Source organism: Syngnathus scovelli, chromosome 15, assembly GCF_024217435.2.
Source record: "Syngnathus scovelli strain Florida chromosome 15, RoL_Ssco_1.2, whole genome shotgun sequence".
Lineage (NCBI taxonomy): Eukaryota > Metazoa > Chordata > Actinopteri > Syngnathiformes > Syngnathidae > Syngnathus > Syngnathus scovelli.
In genome coordinates this window covers 1,083,177-1,100,292 of record NC_090861.1, presented here as the reverse complement: position 1 = coordinate 1,100,292, position 17,116 = coordinate 1,083,177, and the positions used below count along the sequence as shown (strand labels likewise).

Sequence of the window (17,116 nt, the reverse complement as noted above, 5' to 3'; positions counted from 1 at the left end):
TTTCAAGCAGGACATGCAGGAAGTTGCAGAAGAAGCGGATGTGTGTCCGCTAGACTGCTACTGTTCTCATGCATCTTATTTATTTGTGTTGAAGTATACATCAGGCCTTGCAACTAAATGTGTTTTTAAATCATTTTCATTGACGAATTGTCCTCACAGCTTTTCTAGCAGGAAATGATTTGCCAGGCCTTCACTGCAGCCACCTTGTCAGGAGTGTCCCCCAGCTATAGCTTGCATTATTCAGCCCAGATGTGAAGGGCAAAGGTCAAGAGACAGAGCAGAATTTACGACGATTCTCTGCAGTCTTTGCATTTTTAATTTCTGCTTTTATATTTCCAACTGAATTAAACTGGAAGCACACAACAGATTTGAATGAATTACTTTGTTTGAATTCTCCAGGAATGTAGAAAAGTTTCAAGCGTCCTCTGCTGGCTCGATTAATATTACCACTAGAGGGCCACAAAAAGCAATGAATAAATTGAGTCAAGTTTGCAGTATTAATAATGCAGTTCCACATTATTATCATTCATCAACATCATTATTATTATGATTATCATCATCATCATGCATGTTTGGGTAATTGTCTCTAATGTTAATGATTATAATGCCTCATAATTTTCATCTATGGTTTAACTCGCCCTAAGCCTGCTGGGACAGTCTGCAGTTGACCCAAAAGAGGACAAGCGGTATTATATTGCTACTACTGACTTGAGTCCCACAGACCGTGAAGTGGCCTTCACTGGAGCATGTACAAATTTTGGGATTAGAAGGATCTGACGTAAAGCTAAGGGTTAATCTCTGACTGTTCGTCTCGGAATAGATCTCTTACAAGACTAGCTGACTCAACTACTCTACCTGTTTGCCATCTAACCCCCCTAGAGTGAAGTTTAATGAAATCATTTCTCTGTTATGAAACATTCCATTCTGCAGCTTTAACTTGGCTCACAACACAAGAAATCCCTTAACACTAATGATTAGCTCCATCCTGCATGTCAACATTCAAAAGTGGCAGGAAGAACAATCTCACTTATCAGCGTCCGTCCACCTGTTGGACATCATTCATGAAACAGATCAGCCAATTTGTTTTGTTTTACTACATGGGTCATTCCAGAACCAAAGGACAATTAAGGTTGAAATATTTTTGAAAACAGTCCATTTACTTTGTGGGGTAAAGTAAATGGAAGGAAAAAAACACAATAATTATAGAAAATATTAATTATAATCATATACTTTCCTGCGTTAAGAGACTTTAAAAAGAAATAACAAGGAATAAATCCTTTACCATTGACTCAAGTAAATTTTTTTAATTTCAATATAATCTTATCTAATGAGAGTAAATGGTGTGCGCCATAGCTCCTCCCCCACACCGAGGAGCGGATTACGCGCAAATGAGAGGTGCACTTGCGTCTGTCTCCAGAGCAACAGCTATTTAACAAAAGATTAGAAGAAAACACATGAATGCAAGCTTTTCAACTCTTTTGTATTTTGGGGCCATTTCAGATTGATGTGTGAGCGTTTTTGGGCTCACGTCTGATTGGAGCAAGTTCAAATGTACTTTGAAATAACGACGTCATGTCAACAACACCCGAGGGCTTGAATCTTGCAAGACATTTGGACGTCTTCAAGTCGTCCTGTTTTCAGGTAAGAAAACTCTATTGCTACTTTAAATTTTCTCTTTTAGCTTCTCATTTATGCTTCTTGGTATAATTAAGTCTTGCAATTTGTTTTTCATGATGTTGTACTGTATCAGACCTCAACATTAGATTGATTACATGCAATGTGGTGATTCATGGCAAGAACTTAATATAGCAGTGAGTGAAAAGAGATTTAATGCATGCATTATGAAAATGAATGGCTGATGTTCTATGTACATGTTTTCAAAGAAATATTGAGTTAATGACATCATCACACATGCACAGCAATTGAATCCAAGTATAAAATATTCTATAAAAAATCCGTCATTGTTTTTAGAATGATCACTTTTCATTTCATACTTGCTATCAGTGAGTACTCAGAGTGAAATTTTGTCAGCTACTGGCAGTAGTCTAGACAAAAAGTGCTATTATTGAACATCCCTAATGGGTAGGTTATACAATTTTTATGAAGGAGTGAATAATGAAAGACTAAAAAAAAGTGGCAGAAATAAATGACCAGACTGATATAATAGTCTTTTTTTTTCTCTGCCATTGATCTTCTTGTGTCTTGGTTAATGATTGTAATAATGATTCATATTCTTCATTATTCCATCCATTCTTACTCATTTGGTTGCAAATGGTGGTGGCATTATTTACAGTTTGGAAACAGTGCAATATAATTTATTATTATTATTATTATTATTATTATTATTATTATTATTATTATTGTTACACCCTCATTTTGTTTGCTTTTCATGCAATTTTATCACACCCACCTTTAAATTTCAACGTGTATTTCGTTTCTACCCCAAACAAAGTCTACTGTTGTCATCACAATCTTGTTTTGTGTTAAACAAACCTTTCCTCACATGATGTTACAAGGTCATTTGTTTTGTATGACTCTATCTAGACTAGAAATAAATACAGGCACAAATATGTGAAAAAAAATCATTCAGTCATTTGTGTTGAGAAAGAAAATGTGTTTTGTAAACGATGGTGGTGCACCGCCTTTTTGGTGTTCTTCAGGGTTCCCAGGTCCGTGTGGGATGCTAAGAAACTGCTGGTGCATTGTGGCTAAAGGAGCATGGTGAAACACCAACCCTTACAGGTCTATGAAAAGCAAGTGCTTGTGTCCTTTGTCACTGGCATCTATGGTTGTCGTTGGAAACGCTACCAGCGCTCGCAAGACGACACCTCCAAGGTAAGACCGGACTTTTCATAGATTTTTGTTTTGCACTCAATCTGGATGAACAAATTTTTCTTTGAATCACCTCCCAGTGTCTTAAATAAGCTGGTGAGGTACCAAAGCTGATCACTGGTCAACAGGACATGTTAAGTGGCCTATCATTGCCTTGCTCTCCTCTCATATGGAATTACCTCCTGATCCTGTTAACTATTGAGGGAGAGAGTCCTTGAGTGCTGGACAAGCTCTCCTTCATACATGTGGCTTTATCATATGTTTCAAAACAAACACATTTGAAGAAGCCATACGATTGCAAATGGAATTGTCAGATGCACAAAGATGATTATGATTGATGATTATTATTATTATTTTTTTTTTTTTTACAGTGGGAGTGTTTGTGGTTCATCATCTTGTGCAGCTCCTTTCTCCTGCTTCTTATTTGGGCCTACTTCTGGTTGGCGGCTCAAAATGATTTTGACGAGTTCAACTGGTGAGTCAACTTTTTAACAATGTTATTTTCGAATTGTTTGGAATGATTTTGTGATCGTGTTGAAATTGCAGGTCAGTGTATAACCGCTCTGGTGAATGGAGGGATGAGACCATTCCCATCCTTGCAAGCACCACCGTGGGATTCAGCTACATTTCAGTCTTGGTGGTGAGAGGGCCTGAATAAAAATCATAAATAAATAATAATGAACATTCATACAAAACAACATTTTTCTTCATTAGATCTTGGCATTTTTCCACATATCCTTGGGACAACAGCTGAATCTCTACTGGCTCCACAAGGTGTAGTGAGTTATATAGTATAGCTTTGCTTTATTTTGAAGATTTTTCAATGAGCTCATCATTGTTTGTCAGATTGGAGTGCTGGCTACACTTGCCACTACTATCTCTGGTGTTGTGTCTGTTGATGACATATGGGCGGATGAGTGGGACGTCCTACTAGTGTCTCTGCAGGTTTGTTTCTACTCCAAACAAAATGACATAGGAAGAAATTTATTTGAATTGTTTATTATGGTCACAAAAAGATTTTACTGTCACTTATCTTGTGTTCTTCTTTTAGTTCACAGCACCATTCCTTCACATTGGCGCTCTCACAACAATCACAGCTCTAAGCTGGCTGGTTGCCGCTTATGTTGTTCGCAGAGAAAGATCGAGTAAGTCTTCACCCAGACCAGAAAGTAGAAGAGCAATATTTTTTTTCTCAAACAGTGACGTGATTAAAATGATCCTTTTTGTGTGTGGATATGTTTTTCATATCTACTCATGTAGTCGGATTTAAACGGCTTAACAATTCCTCCAGCCAACACATGCTAAGCCTCTCCCGTTTGTTACGTTGATGAAGCATAATACATAAAGCTCACGCCTCTGTCTTAGATTTCCAGATGATGGTGTTAATCACCTACATGATCATTGTGATGGCCCTTTATTTGGCACCACTTACATTCTCCTGCCCCTGCGTAATGGACAGTCGCAACCTCAGGCCTCGCCCAGACGTCATGGGTCGACGAGGAGCTCCTATGGTGAGGTTTTTATTTATTCATTTTGCTACTGTTGTCGCTAATAATCATGTTTATCTCACTCTGGCTGTGCTATGTGCTACAGCTGGCCCCGGAAAACACCATGGTGTCCTTCAACCGAGCCCTACAGCATGGAGCCAGCTCCCTGGAGGCTGACGTCACTTTTAGGTTATTAAACTCCCATTTTGGACATTTTCATCTTGGTCTTAAGTCTTGAGTTAATTTTCTATCTCTAGTGTGGATGGCGTTCCATTCCTCATGCGAGATCGCACCTTGAGACGAACCACGGACGTTAGCACGGTTTTTCCTGACAGACAGCATGATGATGCCGCTTTCTTCAACTGGACAGAGTTACGTTCCCTTAACGCAGGTCGCTGGTTTCTGGAGGTAAAGGATCACATTGATACATTCTAATAAAAAGCAACTCATTTATATCTGTGTTCTTAGAGGGATCCCTACTGGACAGTAGAGACGCTAAGCGGAAGGGATCGGAGCAGAATAGTCAACCAGACGGTTTGCAGTTTGCTGGAAATGCTTCGTCTGGCAGTCAGGGCCAACGGCTCGGTGCTTCTCAACGTCCGAAGGCCCCCCGCAGGTCACCCTCGCTCTCGGAGTTGGTTCACGGACACAATGTGGGCTGTGCAGAAAGCCGGCATTTCCCACAAGAGGGTGAGGACTGTAGGTCCCTCTTACATCTAAATTATTTTAATATCATATCGCTGGTGTGGGGCCACCACAATCAATTTCGTATTTATTTATATTTTATTTATTCAAAATGACTGTACTTCATTTGACATTTTCTGAATGTGAATAACAATGTATTCCATCTGATGAGGCTTTTTCAGTTTCACATGTGTTTGTGCCAGGTGACATGGACCCCTGACACGGACAAGGGAAGGCTTCGGGGGTTCCAGCAGACCACAAATGAGAAGCTGTCAGTGGCAGAGATAAGGCAAAGGGGCATTACAAGCCTGACGCTTCACTACAGCAAGGCCAGCCACAAAGATATACAGTAAGGAATGGATGCTTTGATTTTGAAAAGTGGCCGAATCTTGAAGAACATCCAAATAATCAAATCACTGAATTTGGGTTATCTCTTTACAGTTATTGATGTACGAAAATGACCCATGTATTTTGCAGACATGTACTTTCCTTCCTCCATGCAGGGAGTATCTGGCCAACAATGTGAGCGTGACCGTCTTCCCAGTGAACCAGCCGTGGCTGTACTCGCTTCTGTGGTGTAGCGGGGTGCCTTCCGTCTCCTCTGATGCCCCCCAAGTCCTCCGAAAGGTGCCTTACCCCATCTGGCTCATGGTAAACAACTCTCATGGCTGCCATTGCAGCAAGGTCACACACTGACATATTTGTTGAGAGCGTTCTCTAGTGGTATTGTCTGGTAAGCACTTGATTTATTTTTTTGCTGCCCCTTTCAGAGTCAGAATGCTTACCGCTTCATCTGGATCGCCTCAGATCTTCTCTCACTTGCTGTGGTCATAATAATTTTCAGCTTTCAGAAGTAAGTACACATGGTGCGGGGGCGTTAATACTGTTTTTGCTTTTAGCAATAATTCAAATTATTTGTAACTTCCTATTTTGTGTCTGACTCCACCGACCTCATTTCACTTTACTGCTTCAAAAGCGACTATGCGTTCACTCTGCTGTTTTTTGTCTTTCTTCACTATCCCCCTTTTATCTTGTCAATGTTTTCATGTTTCACCTCTACGCTCTAACCTCTTTCCCCCCCCCCCTGTCCTCTTTCTTTCTTTCTTTCTGTCTGTCTTTCTCCTCTGATGTCCTTATTTTGTGTGATCTGCATGCAACCTTCCTCCGCTGCCCCCTGGCATCTGTCAGCTATCATATGATCAGGTAACCGCTACAGCTGCCTTGCCCTGCCTTTGTTTCTTTCTCCTTGTTTGTCCTCCTTGTGCTTTTTCTGCCTGGCACCCATTCCTTTCACCAAACAGTTTGACCTCTTATGCACAAACTGTACCTTTACAACCCTTTTGTGTGCATCAACACGTTTGTAATATATGATTGAAACATGGAACAGGTGGAAGATGAGTGGGATGCAGAACTGTAACCCCGAGCAGATCATGCTGAGCGCTGTGCCGCTTCGATCTAATCGGGACGTCAACATCATGAAGGAGAAGCTCATTGTTTCAGGTAGTACAGCTATAGAGTGAATCTTTTTTTTTAAAATTAAAAATAATGTATGTCTTTCAGAACTCAACGACGGGCTAACAAGTACAGAGGAGCTGTCGTTGTATCCCGAGAATGGCAACGCCAGATACTCTCACGGAAACTCATTTCACACGGAACAAATGGGATGATAGATTATTATTGTAGTGTTTTCTATTATAGTACAGATGTCTATAATACACGTTCGGTATATTGCACTTGTTGGAATACACATTTCCAAATTGTTAGTATGCATACATGCAAGCAAGCAACGCTATTGTTTTTAAATAGTTTTTTTTTTTTAAAGTATTTTTAAGGTTGAATGTATTTTCTTTTTCATTATATTCTGTGTTTAGAAAGTGGACTGTGTATTGTTATGTATGTATGATACATTGATGTAAATAGAACATATTTTAAATATTCTTCCATTATGAAAGACTTTCAGTGTTCTTTTTTTGGCCAATGCGCTTTTAGGAACTCCATATGTAGAATATTGAGGGTATGTATGCATTGCAGGGCTTTGAAAGTCTCTGAATTGTCAGTATCAGATGATATGACTGCCTCTTTTCTGCCATACCACGATGTTTTAAAAATATTGAATAGTGACATCTTTCACGTGGATGCCTTGAAACCGATATGGGTTCAATATTAAGGAAGGATTTTTGTCATTATTATAATAATAATTAAGATTTGCATTTTCACCAGTTTTGCCACTTTGAACAGCTGAGGAGTTGTTAATAAAAGTGATTACATGGACTGGAAATTGTTCAGACTTTTCTTTACTTTTTAAATACATTTGATTGTGCACTTGGAGATACTTTTATAATCTGTTTGGGGGATATTTTTACTCCGTTCAGTTTGATCTATGATGTAGTTTTATCGTTTATGTCCCAGTCTCTACCAAACAAGGTAATAATGGGTGCAGCCAAACGGTTTCTCCAATCCGCCATCTTTATTACCCGGAAGGACTCAACGATGCCGAAGTGGAGATTTGCCGAAAAACTTGGTTTCATTGAGGGTTTACTTCCTTCAATCTATAGAAACGTCGGACACAGTAAAGTGGTAAGTTTGAGATGACACACAAACTATAAACTGTATTTTACTTTTATATTACTGTGTGTCTATGATGCCCTCGTTTTCATAGCATTAGCTTAGCATCAGTCTTTCTGCAGATTTTAGCAACGTGTGGTTTTAGTTCTTGTGGATGTATTTTGAGGAGTTGTATCAGATGAATTGACCTTTGACTACATTCTGAATTAATGTTATTCAGTCATTTTATATGATATTTTTTCCAGTAATTGTTCATCACATAAAATACTTAAAATATTTTATTTCTGCAAAGAGTAAATTCCTGTACAATGTTTATAATTATGTTGATGCAAGTAAATATAAACTTTGGTTCGGGCCACTAGATATCATTTCACGAAGCTGTCATCTGAACAGGTTCACAAGGAAATTGAAGCTCTGTGTCTTCTCGGCTGATGTCGGTGCTGTCAGAGGTCATGTGGCAGCCAGAGTCTCTCAGGCAGGTATTTGTGTCTCCTTTGGTGTTCTCGGTCTTGGCCTCTTGATTGGGCTCCTTCTCCAAGTGACAATTAGCTGTGGTGAAGAGAACATACTGTCACAGCGTTGCATAGGACTAAGGACTCTTCATCTTTAAAACAAACAAAAGTTATATAAGAATTTGTATAGTGTCAACATTCAAAAATGAGGTAAAAACATTTCATTCAAACGGAATGATAATGAAGCCAAATGAACTTTTGCTTTTCCGCTCATCTTTTTAAAATTCCGACTCATCTTTCTGTAGTTATGACATGTATAAAAGGTCTGGCATGATGCCACGTGAGTTCCTCCCTACTCACTGTAACGCAGTTGTTGCAAGGACTCGACAGCAGCGAGCAGACGATGCCTGTGCTCTGGATCAGTCACTTTGAGTTTTGTCAGGTGATGCTCCTTCAGCCTCATTAAGTCATCTACTGTTTGATAGCCGTTCTCCTGCAGAGAATTGGAATATTCCTGGCAATACAAGTGCACAAGTTCTAGTCAGCAAAATACTCAAATGTTTTGGGCATTAAAAATAAAAACAACCTCCAAACTGAGGCGCCTCAACACTTCATGGATAGTGGATCGACATTTTTGGCTTGCTTTGTGTGTCTCAGGAAGTTCCTCCGTGAACTCTTCCACGTAGATGAATTTAAAGGTGCCTATTTTGTTGTTCAGCATCCCAGTCCATATTCCCTTGGGGCGCTTGTGGATGATGTCAATCACGTCACCAACCTGAATAAGACGTTAGTCATAATGTGGACTTTTGGGAATATTGACATCTTCCACTTGAATATTTCGTCACCTTGAGTTTGAGGGATTCCGTGTCGTATGGACTCGGCATAAACTCTGTATGGACTCTCGCTCGACCACAGAAGTGTCTTGCGCAAACGAGCTCATCCTCCAGCCGGAGACTGTCTCTGTTACTGGAACAATCACTTGTGACTCCACCTGAAGTTGGAAATTACAATCAAATGATCCTACTTGCTCAAATAGTGTTTGAAGGAGAATAAGTGGGATTTGGATTAAGAAAAAAAAATTTCAGTTGGCCAGTGATTCCAATTGGAATGCTTTTTCTTGTATTCTTACTTGAGGAACTTTGTCTACTATAGAGGCTTTCCATTGAATTACTGGAGAGCTTGCATCCTTCAGCAAAGATCCTTCCGACACCAGATTCTCTCTTCTTAGAATCTGCTTTTGGGGTGTCGACACGCTGCAATAAAAAGAAACATTTGCTTGATATGGTCAAGATTCAGTCAGATAAAATGATCTATCCCAGATAGAGGATTTGTGGACGTACGATGACAGCTGAAACTTGTTTCTCCGCTGTGGTGTCAGCCCGTGGTGGGTCCTCAGTCTGGTTCTGGCTTGGTTTGGATCCGTTCTTTTCCAGCTTTCAAACAAACGGTAAAAGAGAGCTCATGGTCACAATGCACACTTTCAAGATGGGTAGGTAAACGCTTACCAAAGAGCGTGTATCATGTAATTTCATCAAAGGCGACAGCGCCGTGCGGGTGTGAAAATCTCCAAATTTGATCATCTGTCGGGGCAAGTGGGAGATTAAATGCTATGACAGATGGACGGACGACAGCTGCCCAAATGATGTATTCCTTGGCATTTGTTTTTTTTTTTTCATTTCTGTTCTGAATCTAGGTCAACCTCCAAAAGCCATACAGTGTTTAGATTGAGGGTTACTTTACTTCAAATTATATAAAAGCCATTTATAGCCTGTCCATACCTGTAAGGGAGAGTCGAACATCATCTAATAGCATGAAATCTTACTTTGTCTTGTGTGGGTTGAATATCTGTGGTTGAATCTGCAATTGTGGCTGATGAAAATTCCAATTCTTTTCTGTCCAGTTCCCGAATCAGACTCTCAAAGCGTTCCCATTGCGTTGCCTGAGAAAGCAACAAGTTGCTACCGCAAAGCCATGGCGGCTCGTGTCCAGGGAGGTGGTGGCACGTAGAATAGAAAGGCGAACAGGCCTGAGAACAGTCAGATGGGTTCCAAACACATTTCGTCCTTAAATTCTCATTTGGGGTTTTGACTTCTTCTTGCTGAGCATCTCCAGAAGATTTTTTCTCAGTCCGTTTGCCGAGGCCGATGCAGGTCAACATCGGGTTGCTGTTACTTAACACGTGTGATGAATTATCTGGCAACAAGTCCATTTGTATTATAACAACAATCATGCTGCCCCAATGTGGATACAAAGGTCAAATACTCACTGCTCTTATTAGGCCGGTTCTTTCCTTTTCCAGAAGCATCTTGATTTCTTTTTTTGGCTTGCACCAAATCATGAAACATCTTCAATCTTCTTGCTGTGGAAGTCAGCGCTCCATCTTTCTCTTCTGCACTTTTACCACTCTGGAATATCACAGCGTTCATACTTGAGTGAGCACAATGTAGCTTACATTAAGACGTGTGTTGTCATTTTTTTTTTTTTTTCTTGAGCTGTTTTCCTCAAGACTATTGGCCATGTGAAAAGAGTTAGGTGCAGGGTCCTTTAAAGAAGATTAAAGGTTATGAAAGAGATTAAAGAGAACGGTGAATCTAATTTGGCAGACAGTACAAGCGAGCCCGAGCGATCACTCGCATGCTTGCCTTCAGTTGTTTTCAAACATCAGGAGATTAAAGAAATAACATTTGTGGGAGCTTCTTTTCACTACTCGGACACGTAGAGGACAAACGGCTTGCTTGTGTCACGTCTGCTCACGTGCGATGACACGTGCATCGCTACCTGCATGCCTGGCGCACAAAGTCATGTGAGCAAAGGATTACGCAAAGCTAAACTCTGCTCAGCCAGGCGAATCATTGTAATGAGTTGTCTTTGAGTGACGTTAGAAAATCTCACTTTTAACGTCTCTCTCAAAATTAAAATTCAGTGTAATATAGCTCTTTTGTTTTTTACCTGAACTGGTAGAGCATCTTTCGTCTTTCCAGACTTGAGCTCCTTCGTTGGATCTTCAGTGCTGCTTTGACAGCTGACTTTTGAGGTCCATGTAAAGATCAGGAAGGAACTCAGTTAGACAACATTTGTGTGCTGGCTGATGTCATTCCAATAAATCTTCACCTACCCGTCCTTAGTTCTGTCTCTTGATCATGAACATCATTTCCGAGACCCGATGCTGTCCAACAAGTATAATCTGTTTGTGTAAGAGAAAACACCGTTTACCAAAAGCATCTTTATGTAACGTGATTCAAAAGATAAACATTACTAAAGAGAGTCAAATATCAAAGTAAATACTTTCCACTAACCTGAAGTTTCGTTTTCTATTGCTGAAGTTGGGATACAAGACCTACAAAAATATTAAGAAAAAAGTCGGATAATAGTTCACTTAGCTCAACTTGCTTGGCCGAATAAAATGATGCACATACCTTCTATTGTTTCTTTTTAATCGTACATTATTTGATGTTTGGACCTTGGGGGGGAAAAAAAACAAATGAACTTGAAATATAAAAAGAAAAGAAAGCCCGAAATGATTAAATTATGAATTGTTTAAATAATGGCGTACATATTTTGAACTGGATTCAAATCTGCCCCTATTATGCAATAGCGGTGTTTGACTGACTTGTGAGTAGTCTGATAAACTTACATAACTAATATTTGGATCTGAGCCAGTCCATTGAGCTCTACGCCTTAGAAGAGGGCTGCAGTGGTACTTTGGTAACACGTCCTTCAGTGATGAATCGTGGGGTGCTTCATAGATGCTCTCTGAGGAGCCATCCTGAAGACAAACACAGGAAGACAAAAAAAAAAGTTCAAAATATAAAAAAAAAAAAAAAAAAAAGGGTTCATCAAACAGGAGTCAATGGTATTATTATTATTATTATTATTATTATTATTATTATTATTATTATTATTATTATTATTATTATTATTATTATAGCACTTAATGTAAAGACAAAAAATACACTAGTTTAAACAGGCAAGTGGTCATAATATTGTAGCTAGTCTTTGTATTTGGATTAATTTTACGAAACAGCATACAAGAGAGATTGGTGTCAACAATAACATTGCAGCTCCTCTATATGGCTGCAAGGATTATCTTTTGAGTATTACCAGATATGTTAAGCAAAAATTGATTCTTACCAGAGTGAAGCAAAACAGATTCATCATTCATCAATCGTTGTGCCCAAGACAGTCAAGCCGAGTGGAGCAAAAAGAAAATGATGTCTGACTACTTTCACACATCCCACCAGTGATGTAAAGGCTCACCCATGCTCACCCCATGCTGCCTGCAGCCCAATAGCCTAATCCCAGTTTAAAATCCCTCCCTAATCCAATAGATGCAGTGAGCCGGCCCGCACTGTCCAACACAGTCCGGGCAACCCGTTGCAACAAAACAATCAACAAGCTTACCGACGGACGGACGGCCTTTTGTCTGAAATGATTACAATGAAGGCCTCCTAGTGGTCAAAGTTTGTTTGGCTTTTTTTCAATAAGGTTAAATGTAATCCACTGTGCTTTTTGTGTCTAAAGATTTTAAGATTACAATATACAAATATGTCCACTTTCAGGTGGATTTTGGCATTTGTAAATCTAAACGGAATCCTCCAGGAGATGGCAGTGTCCTCCCCTTTGAATTTCCACCACTGCCCTCCATCACTGTTGACTACCTCGGATTCAATTGAGATCAATTCTTGCTTTCGTCTCTCCGTTGAGATAATGCAGGTAACAAAATTTAATCTGTTAATTTAATCTCCCGAAGCTCTGAATGGCTTTATTTACATTATTTAAACATTTGCACTTTATTTTTTTTCCCCTCTTGCAGCCAACACCTTTTACTGCTCTGAGTGTTGGTAAGAATGGCCGCCGTGGGATCTTGCTGTATATTACTTGCATAAATTTTATTCAGTGCAGCAAAAGTCATTCTTGCACCTTAATTAAACACTCTAATTCCTTTTTGACAGTCTGAATGAAATATGCTCCATCATGCAATACGCCCTTCACTGCACAAAATTATAATATTAAATCTCTGCCTATACCTGCTGTGGTTACAGTTTGACCTCTAGTTTGAGTTCAAATTCCGCCATGTTTTTTTCATAGAGGAGCTGGCGGCAACACCTTTGACCCTGCGTCCAACCTCTAGTTTATCCTGACATTCCTGTGTTGACCTCTGACTCGGTGATGTACAGAGTCTCAAGCCGGAGGTGGTGACCCGGTGACCTTTCTTGCAACCTTTTGAACTTTTGACAACCTCTCGTCCCAGTCAAAAAGTGAAACAGTCCGTCCCCTTGGAATACAGTAAACGACCTCTTGTCCGCCAAAGGTATGCATGTACGGTGACCCCTCTGACCTTTCATTAGTGCTTCCTTTTATTACGCCGGTTCCTCTTTGCCTCGTCAGCACGAGGGGGATGGTGAACGAACGGAGGGGAATGAGAAAGAGGGAGCAAAGCAAAGGCACGAGAAAGAGCGATGGCAAGGCGCAGAGAGAAAGTGATAGGAGTGCAGAAGACGGAGCCAAGGAAAGACAGATTGGCAGCATCTGCTGTGTTGACTAAAATGTCACCTTTAAATGGCTTCCCTCTCCTTGATGCCGGACCTCCCTATCTGATCTCCATTCTCCTTGGGAGTTGAAGTTGCCATGAGTGATGAAGGACACAACACAGAGCTTATATAAATAGGGCTCCGGTTCAAGATAAGCGTATAGTCAAAAAGAAATACTATTTTTCATACCTCCCACGGCTCGACGGGCGCCGCCGAAGTGGTCCACCGTTTGAATGTTAAGTCAAAGGTCGGAGTGTCACGTATGACTAAGATAATTGGATTTTGTGCTGCGCTGACATTGAGAGCTGCTATGACCTATATCATACAAATACTATTTCCCAGAGCATTCCGCACATGAATATCTCTTCTCAGCCTGCGTATGATACATATGCCTTTCCTCCCTTTTGAAATACTTGAAAATTCACCATGGAAAATGATTGTAGTAATCATTTTAAAATGAGCCTGAAGTTATTCACACTTGTGGCTGGAAATGGAAAGGAAAAAGTCGTGTTATTGTTCAAAGTAGATCTCAAATGTTAAGCGTGCCTAATCCTGGTAACAATTGCAGACTGTGAATGGCTTGTAAAAAAAAACCCCAACCCTCACAAAATACCTAAAAATAGACCAACCATCATTGTGGCTTTTATATTAAAATCAACACAGCTAAATCTGCCCTGAAGCAAACAAGCCACTTTTACGTCTTGTTAAATTCTTGGGGGGGAGTCATCAGGATTTTCATGACTAGGTTAGGTCACGCTGACATTGGCACCGTGTGTTGGCACAGCAGTGTCATTCTTCAAGCCACTTCTATCCTAAATGTCACTCTCACAAAGCCATCTCGCTGGCCATCTCCAGTCATGTGTCCCAGGGGCCATATTCACCCTTCAACCATCAGGTTGGAGTAATGTCACAAAGAGGACATGACACCAGGCCCAGTCAATTGCCTAGGGCACGGAACTGAAGAAGGCCCCCGAGAGATAGCTGACGTTGGTCCGTATCAACGACAAAACAAACAACCACGCTGCTTTAGATGTTGCTCTGACAACAACTCGGGAATCATGTGCAAACAGCACTTTGCTAGATATTGCCCGTTTGATAGCCATTGAAAGATGGGTGAGATCACATTTTTAAACCCCCAGGGTCATATAGAAAAGTCACAAAATAATTCAACATCAAATATAACAATAATGAAACATAACATTGAAATAATATTTTAGCTTTAAGCAAGCTTTATGTCCACCGCCTTGTTCTTTATTTTTGGTTTGGCCTTCATAGATCTTCTTGTCTGCCCCCCCCGCCAAGGGATGTGGAAACCTTTTCCTCAACTCTCTGTTTACTCCTCTTTAAACTAATCTATTGTGTCACTGTAGGTCGTTAAACTTATAGACACACTGAGAAATGTAACGAGGCTAAGCGGATGTGTGATCGCGGCTAAATTGTGAGACTTTTTGATGGTGCTTCTACTCTTAGCCCTAAATGGCCTTTGGTGACCCAGAGTTCACCAGCTATGCTTTCATTACCACTTTGGATGGTGACAACCTGGCCAACATCTGATGCGAAATCATTTTGGAGTTTGCAAAATTAATTGAAACAAAATCTCAAGTCAGATAAGTGTGACAGGCATAATAATTGTTGAAACGTGTCTATGGGCAGAAAATTTCCTGTCTTACAAGGTTTTCTTTTCACTATATTGCACTTGAACAACAAGACGTGTTTTTCAGCGGCTGCATAAGCAAATATCAAAGGCGCAAATAATGAAATGCTTCCTTTGCATCTAAAGATAGAATAGGATAAAAGTGTTGTCAAAAACATAAAATGGATAATACGTTTGTGACCTAGTTCCATCCCTTAGTATGCTCCATTGTTCTGGATAATGTCAATTAAAAAAATCCCCGCATAGGCATGTAAATCTCTACAAAGCCCCTGTCACTGACAAAGGGGTTTGTCATTGGGAGGCAGGCGCCAAGGAAAGTAGGACTCGCTCGGCTCGCTTACGTCCAACAACCTACACATTCCAAATGAGAAATACTACATCAAATGAAAGTAACTGTCACTTATCGCCAACATAATCCCACTTCTGAAACGTTAGTGCTGCTTGCAGCTGACAGAAGACAAAAATGACCATTTTTACAATTTCCACGGGGCCACCATCGATGAGTTCACTGCTCTTATGGATGAGATACATATCATCTGTAAAGTGTTTGGATGGAGGTTGTTCATAAAGGTGAAGGTGAAGTGTATCCAGAAGATCTCAGGGGGCAGGTGATGAGCCACAAAGATGGCCCCTGACATCTTCCTCAAAGGTGTTTCAGACAACAAATAGCAGTTGTGCCTCCTGTCAGCCTGCAGGCCAACTGGGGGTCATGCATGACACTCTGCGCCTTGACAGCACAAGCCCCCTCGACCCCCCCCCCCCTCCTTCTTCTCCGTCCAGCGCCAGGCTGAAGCCCCGTCACGAGAGAGACGAAAAATCCTTCTTTCCTTAAGGTGCAATGAAAGGTCAGGAGTGTGTGTGACTCACCACGTGGCCTACCTTGACATCATCGGGGAGCCGAGCTGCGGAAAAGATGGGATGAGGAGAACGAACAGGTGGACGAGGGATGGTGAGCAGTGGCAGATAGGTGGCGGGAGTAATGAGTCGGTAAAAGGCGGACAGGATGACAGGGTCACGGTGGGAGGTGGAGGCGGAGCCACATGCAGGTTGAGGTAATGGACTATAGGGACCGACCGTGTTTGTCTTGATGCGCTCAATCCTTTTGTTGTGTTGCGGATGTTTTATACGCATTTGAGGCTTTTTAAGCATACTTCCTGAACATGCCCTGTTTTTTCCGCAACACTTGGCTCCCAGTGGACGATGCGATTAGTCTTTGTACTTTCTTTTGTTTCTTCCAAATCCTTTGGTAGTGCATTTAACAGCCCCGACCGGATGAGAAAAAGAAAGTCAAAGACACTTTTGCTCGCAAGTAGTTTGTCCCTGCAATTAAACAAAAGTCAACTTACATAGTTGTTCTCTATCATCCAGCTTCATTTTGGAGAATGTGTAGAAATCTGTGAATGAGATCTGCTCACAATTATTCCACCACACTGCCTCATATTTGTATTTCCATTAGTAGTTTAAAACCCAAAACTATTTTATTTTATATTTATATTATATTTATATTATTTGTAATATATTTGTGTGTTTTTTATTATTATTTATTATATTATTTATTTTCGGATTATTTTATGATTTTTCTCTCTCTGCCACCCGAGAAGGCAAAAAAGGCATATCAGATAGCACTAGCTCATCGGACATTTCCCCCGCATTTGAATTCCGGAGGTGTCTGCCACTTCATACCTCTCTAATGGCTTTCTTTCTCCATCAGTGCTGTCTCACTATCTGACTCTAATGTAGTTACGCACTAGACATTCTCTCAATATTCAACCAATTGCACTTTATCTGCCCGCAGTGCTCGGTGGCATTCGTTCTACCTGCTCGCACATATCAAGAATTTAAAGCCAAGAGCACTTGGTCTTTGACAGCTTCCTGAGTCTGAATAGCATTGAGGGAGGCTGAGTGCAAGAT

At 40.6% G+C, this 17,116-nt stretch overlaps 2 protein-coding genes and 1 long non-coding RNA gene across 5 annotated transcripts; 2 read left to right on the top strand and 1 right to left on the bottom strand.

Moving 5' to 3' along the window:
- The first annotated feature begins 1,371 nt into the window (after positions 1-1,371).
- On the top strand, positions 1,372-7,274 carry gdpd5a (glycerophosphodiester phosphodiesterase domain containing 5a). Of its 3 annotated transcripts, none has more exons than XM_049742208.1 (17): positions 1,372-1,641; positions 2,661-2,835; positions 3,204-3,307; positions 3,379-3,472; positions 3,547-3,606; positions 3,679-3,777; positions 3,884-3,977; positions 4,198-4,343; positions 4,426-4,508; positions 4,577-4,727; positions 4,788-5,009; positions 5,207-5,352; positions 5,507-5,654; positions 5,774-5,856; positions 6,192-6,206; positions 6,391-6,503; positions 6,564-7,274. In XM_049742208.1, exons 2-17 carry the CDS (start codon positions 2,719-2,721, stop codon positions 6,668-6,670), a joined length of 1,782 nt encoding a protein of 593 aa, XP_049598165.1. In that variant the 5' UTR covers positions 1,372-1,641; positions 2,661-2,718; the 3' UTR covers positions 6,671-7,274. The 3 variants fall into 3 exon arrangements, with proteins under 3 accessions (XP_049598165.1, XP_049598164.1, XP_049598166.1); XM_049742207.1 differs by having other exon boundaries at positions 4,788-5,018; XM_049742209.1 differs by lacking the exon at positions 6,192-6,206 and having other exon boundaries at positions 4,788-5,018.
- Positions 7,275-7,418: 144 nt separating this feature from the next.
- LOC125982173 (uncharacterized) lies at positions 7,419-13,316 on the top strand. Its single transcript, XR_011088252.1, has 4 exons — positions 7,419-7,580; positions 7,962-8,043; positions 12,580-12,733; positions 12,834-13,316. It is a non-coding gene; the product is annotated as an uncharacterized lncRNA (long non-coding RNA).
- samsn1b (SAM domain, SH3 domain and nuclear localisation signals 1b) lies at positions 7,829-12,320 on the bottom strand. The gene is made up of 15 exons (XM_049742479.2): positions 12,152-12,320; positions 11,655-11,786; positions 11,437-11,480; positions 11,317-11,357; positions 11,136-11,204; positions 10,970-11,046; positions 10,287-10,425; positions 9,843-10,213; positions 9,526-9,600; positions 9,361-9,453; positions 9,150-9,273; positions 8,866-9,011; positions 8,607-8,795; positions 8,381-8,534; positions 7,829-8,117 (listed from the first exon to the last, which is right to left on the bottom strand). The coding sequence occupies exons 1-15, from the start codon at positions 12,176-12,178 to the stop codon at positions 7,939-7,941; spliced, it is 1,860 nt and encodes a 619-aa protein (XP_049598436.1). The 5' UTR covers positions 12,179-12,320; the 3' UTR covers positions 7,829-7,938.
- Positions 13,317-17,116: the final 3,800 nt, after the last annotated feature.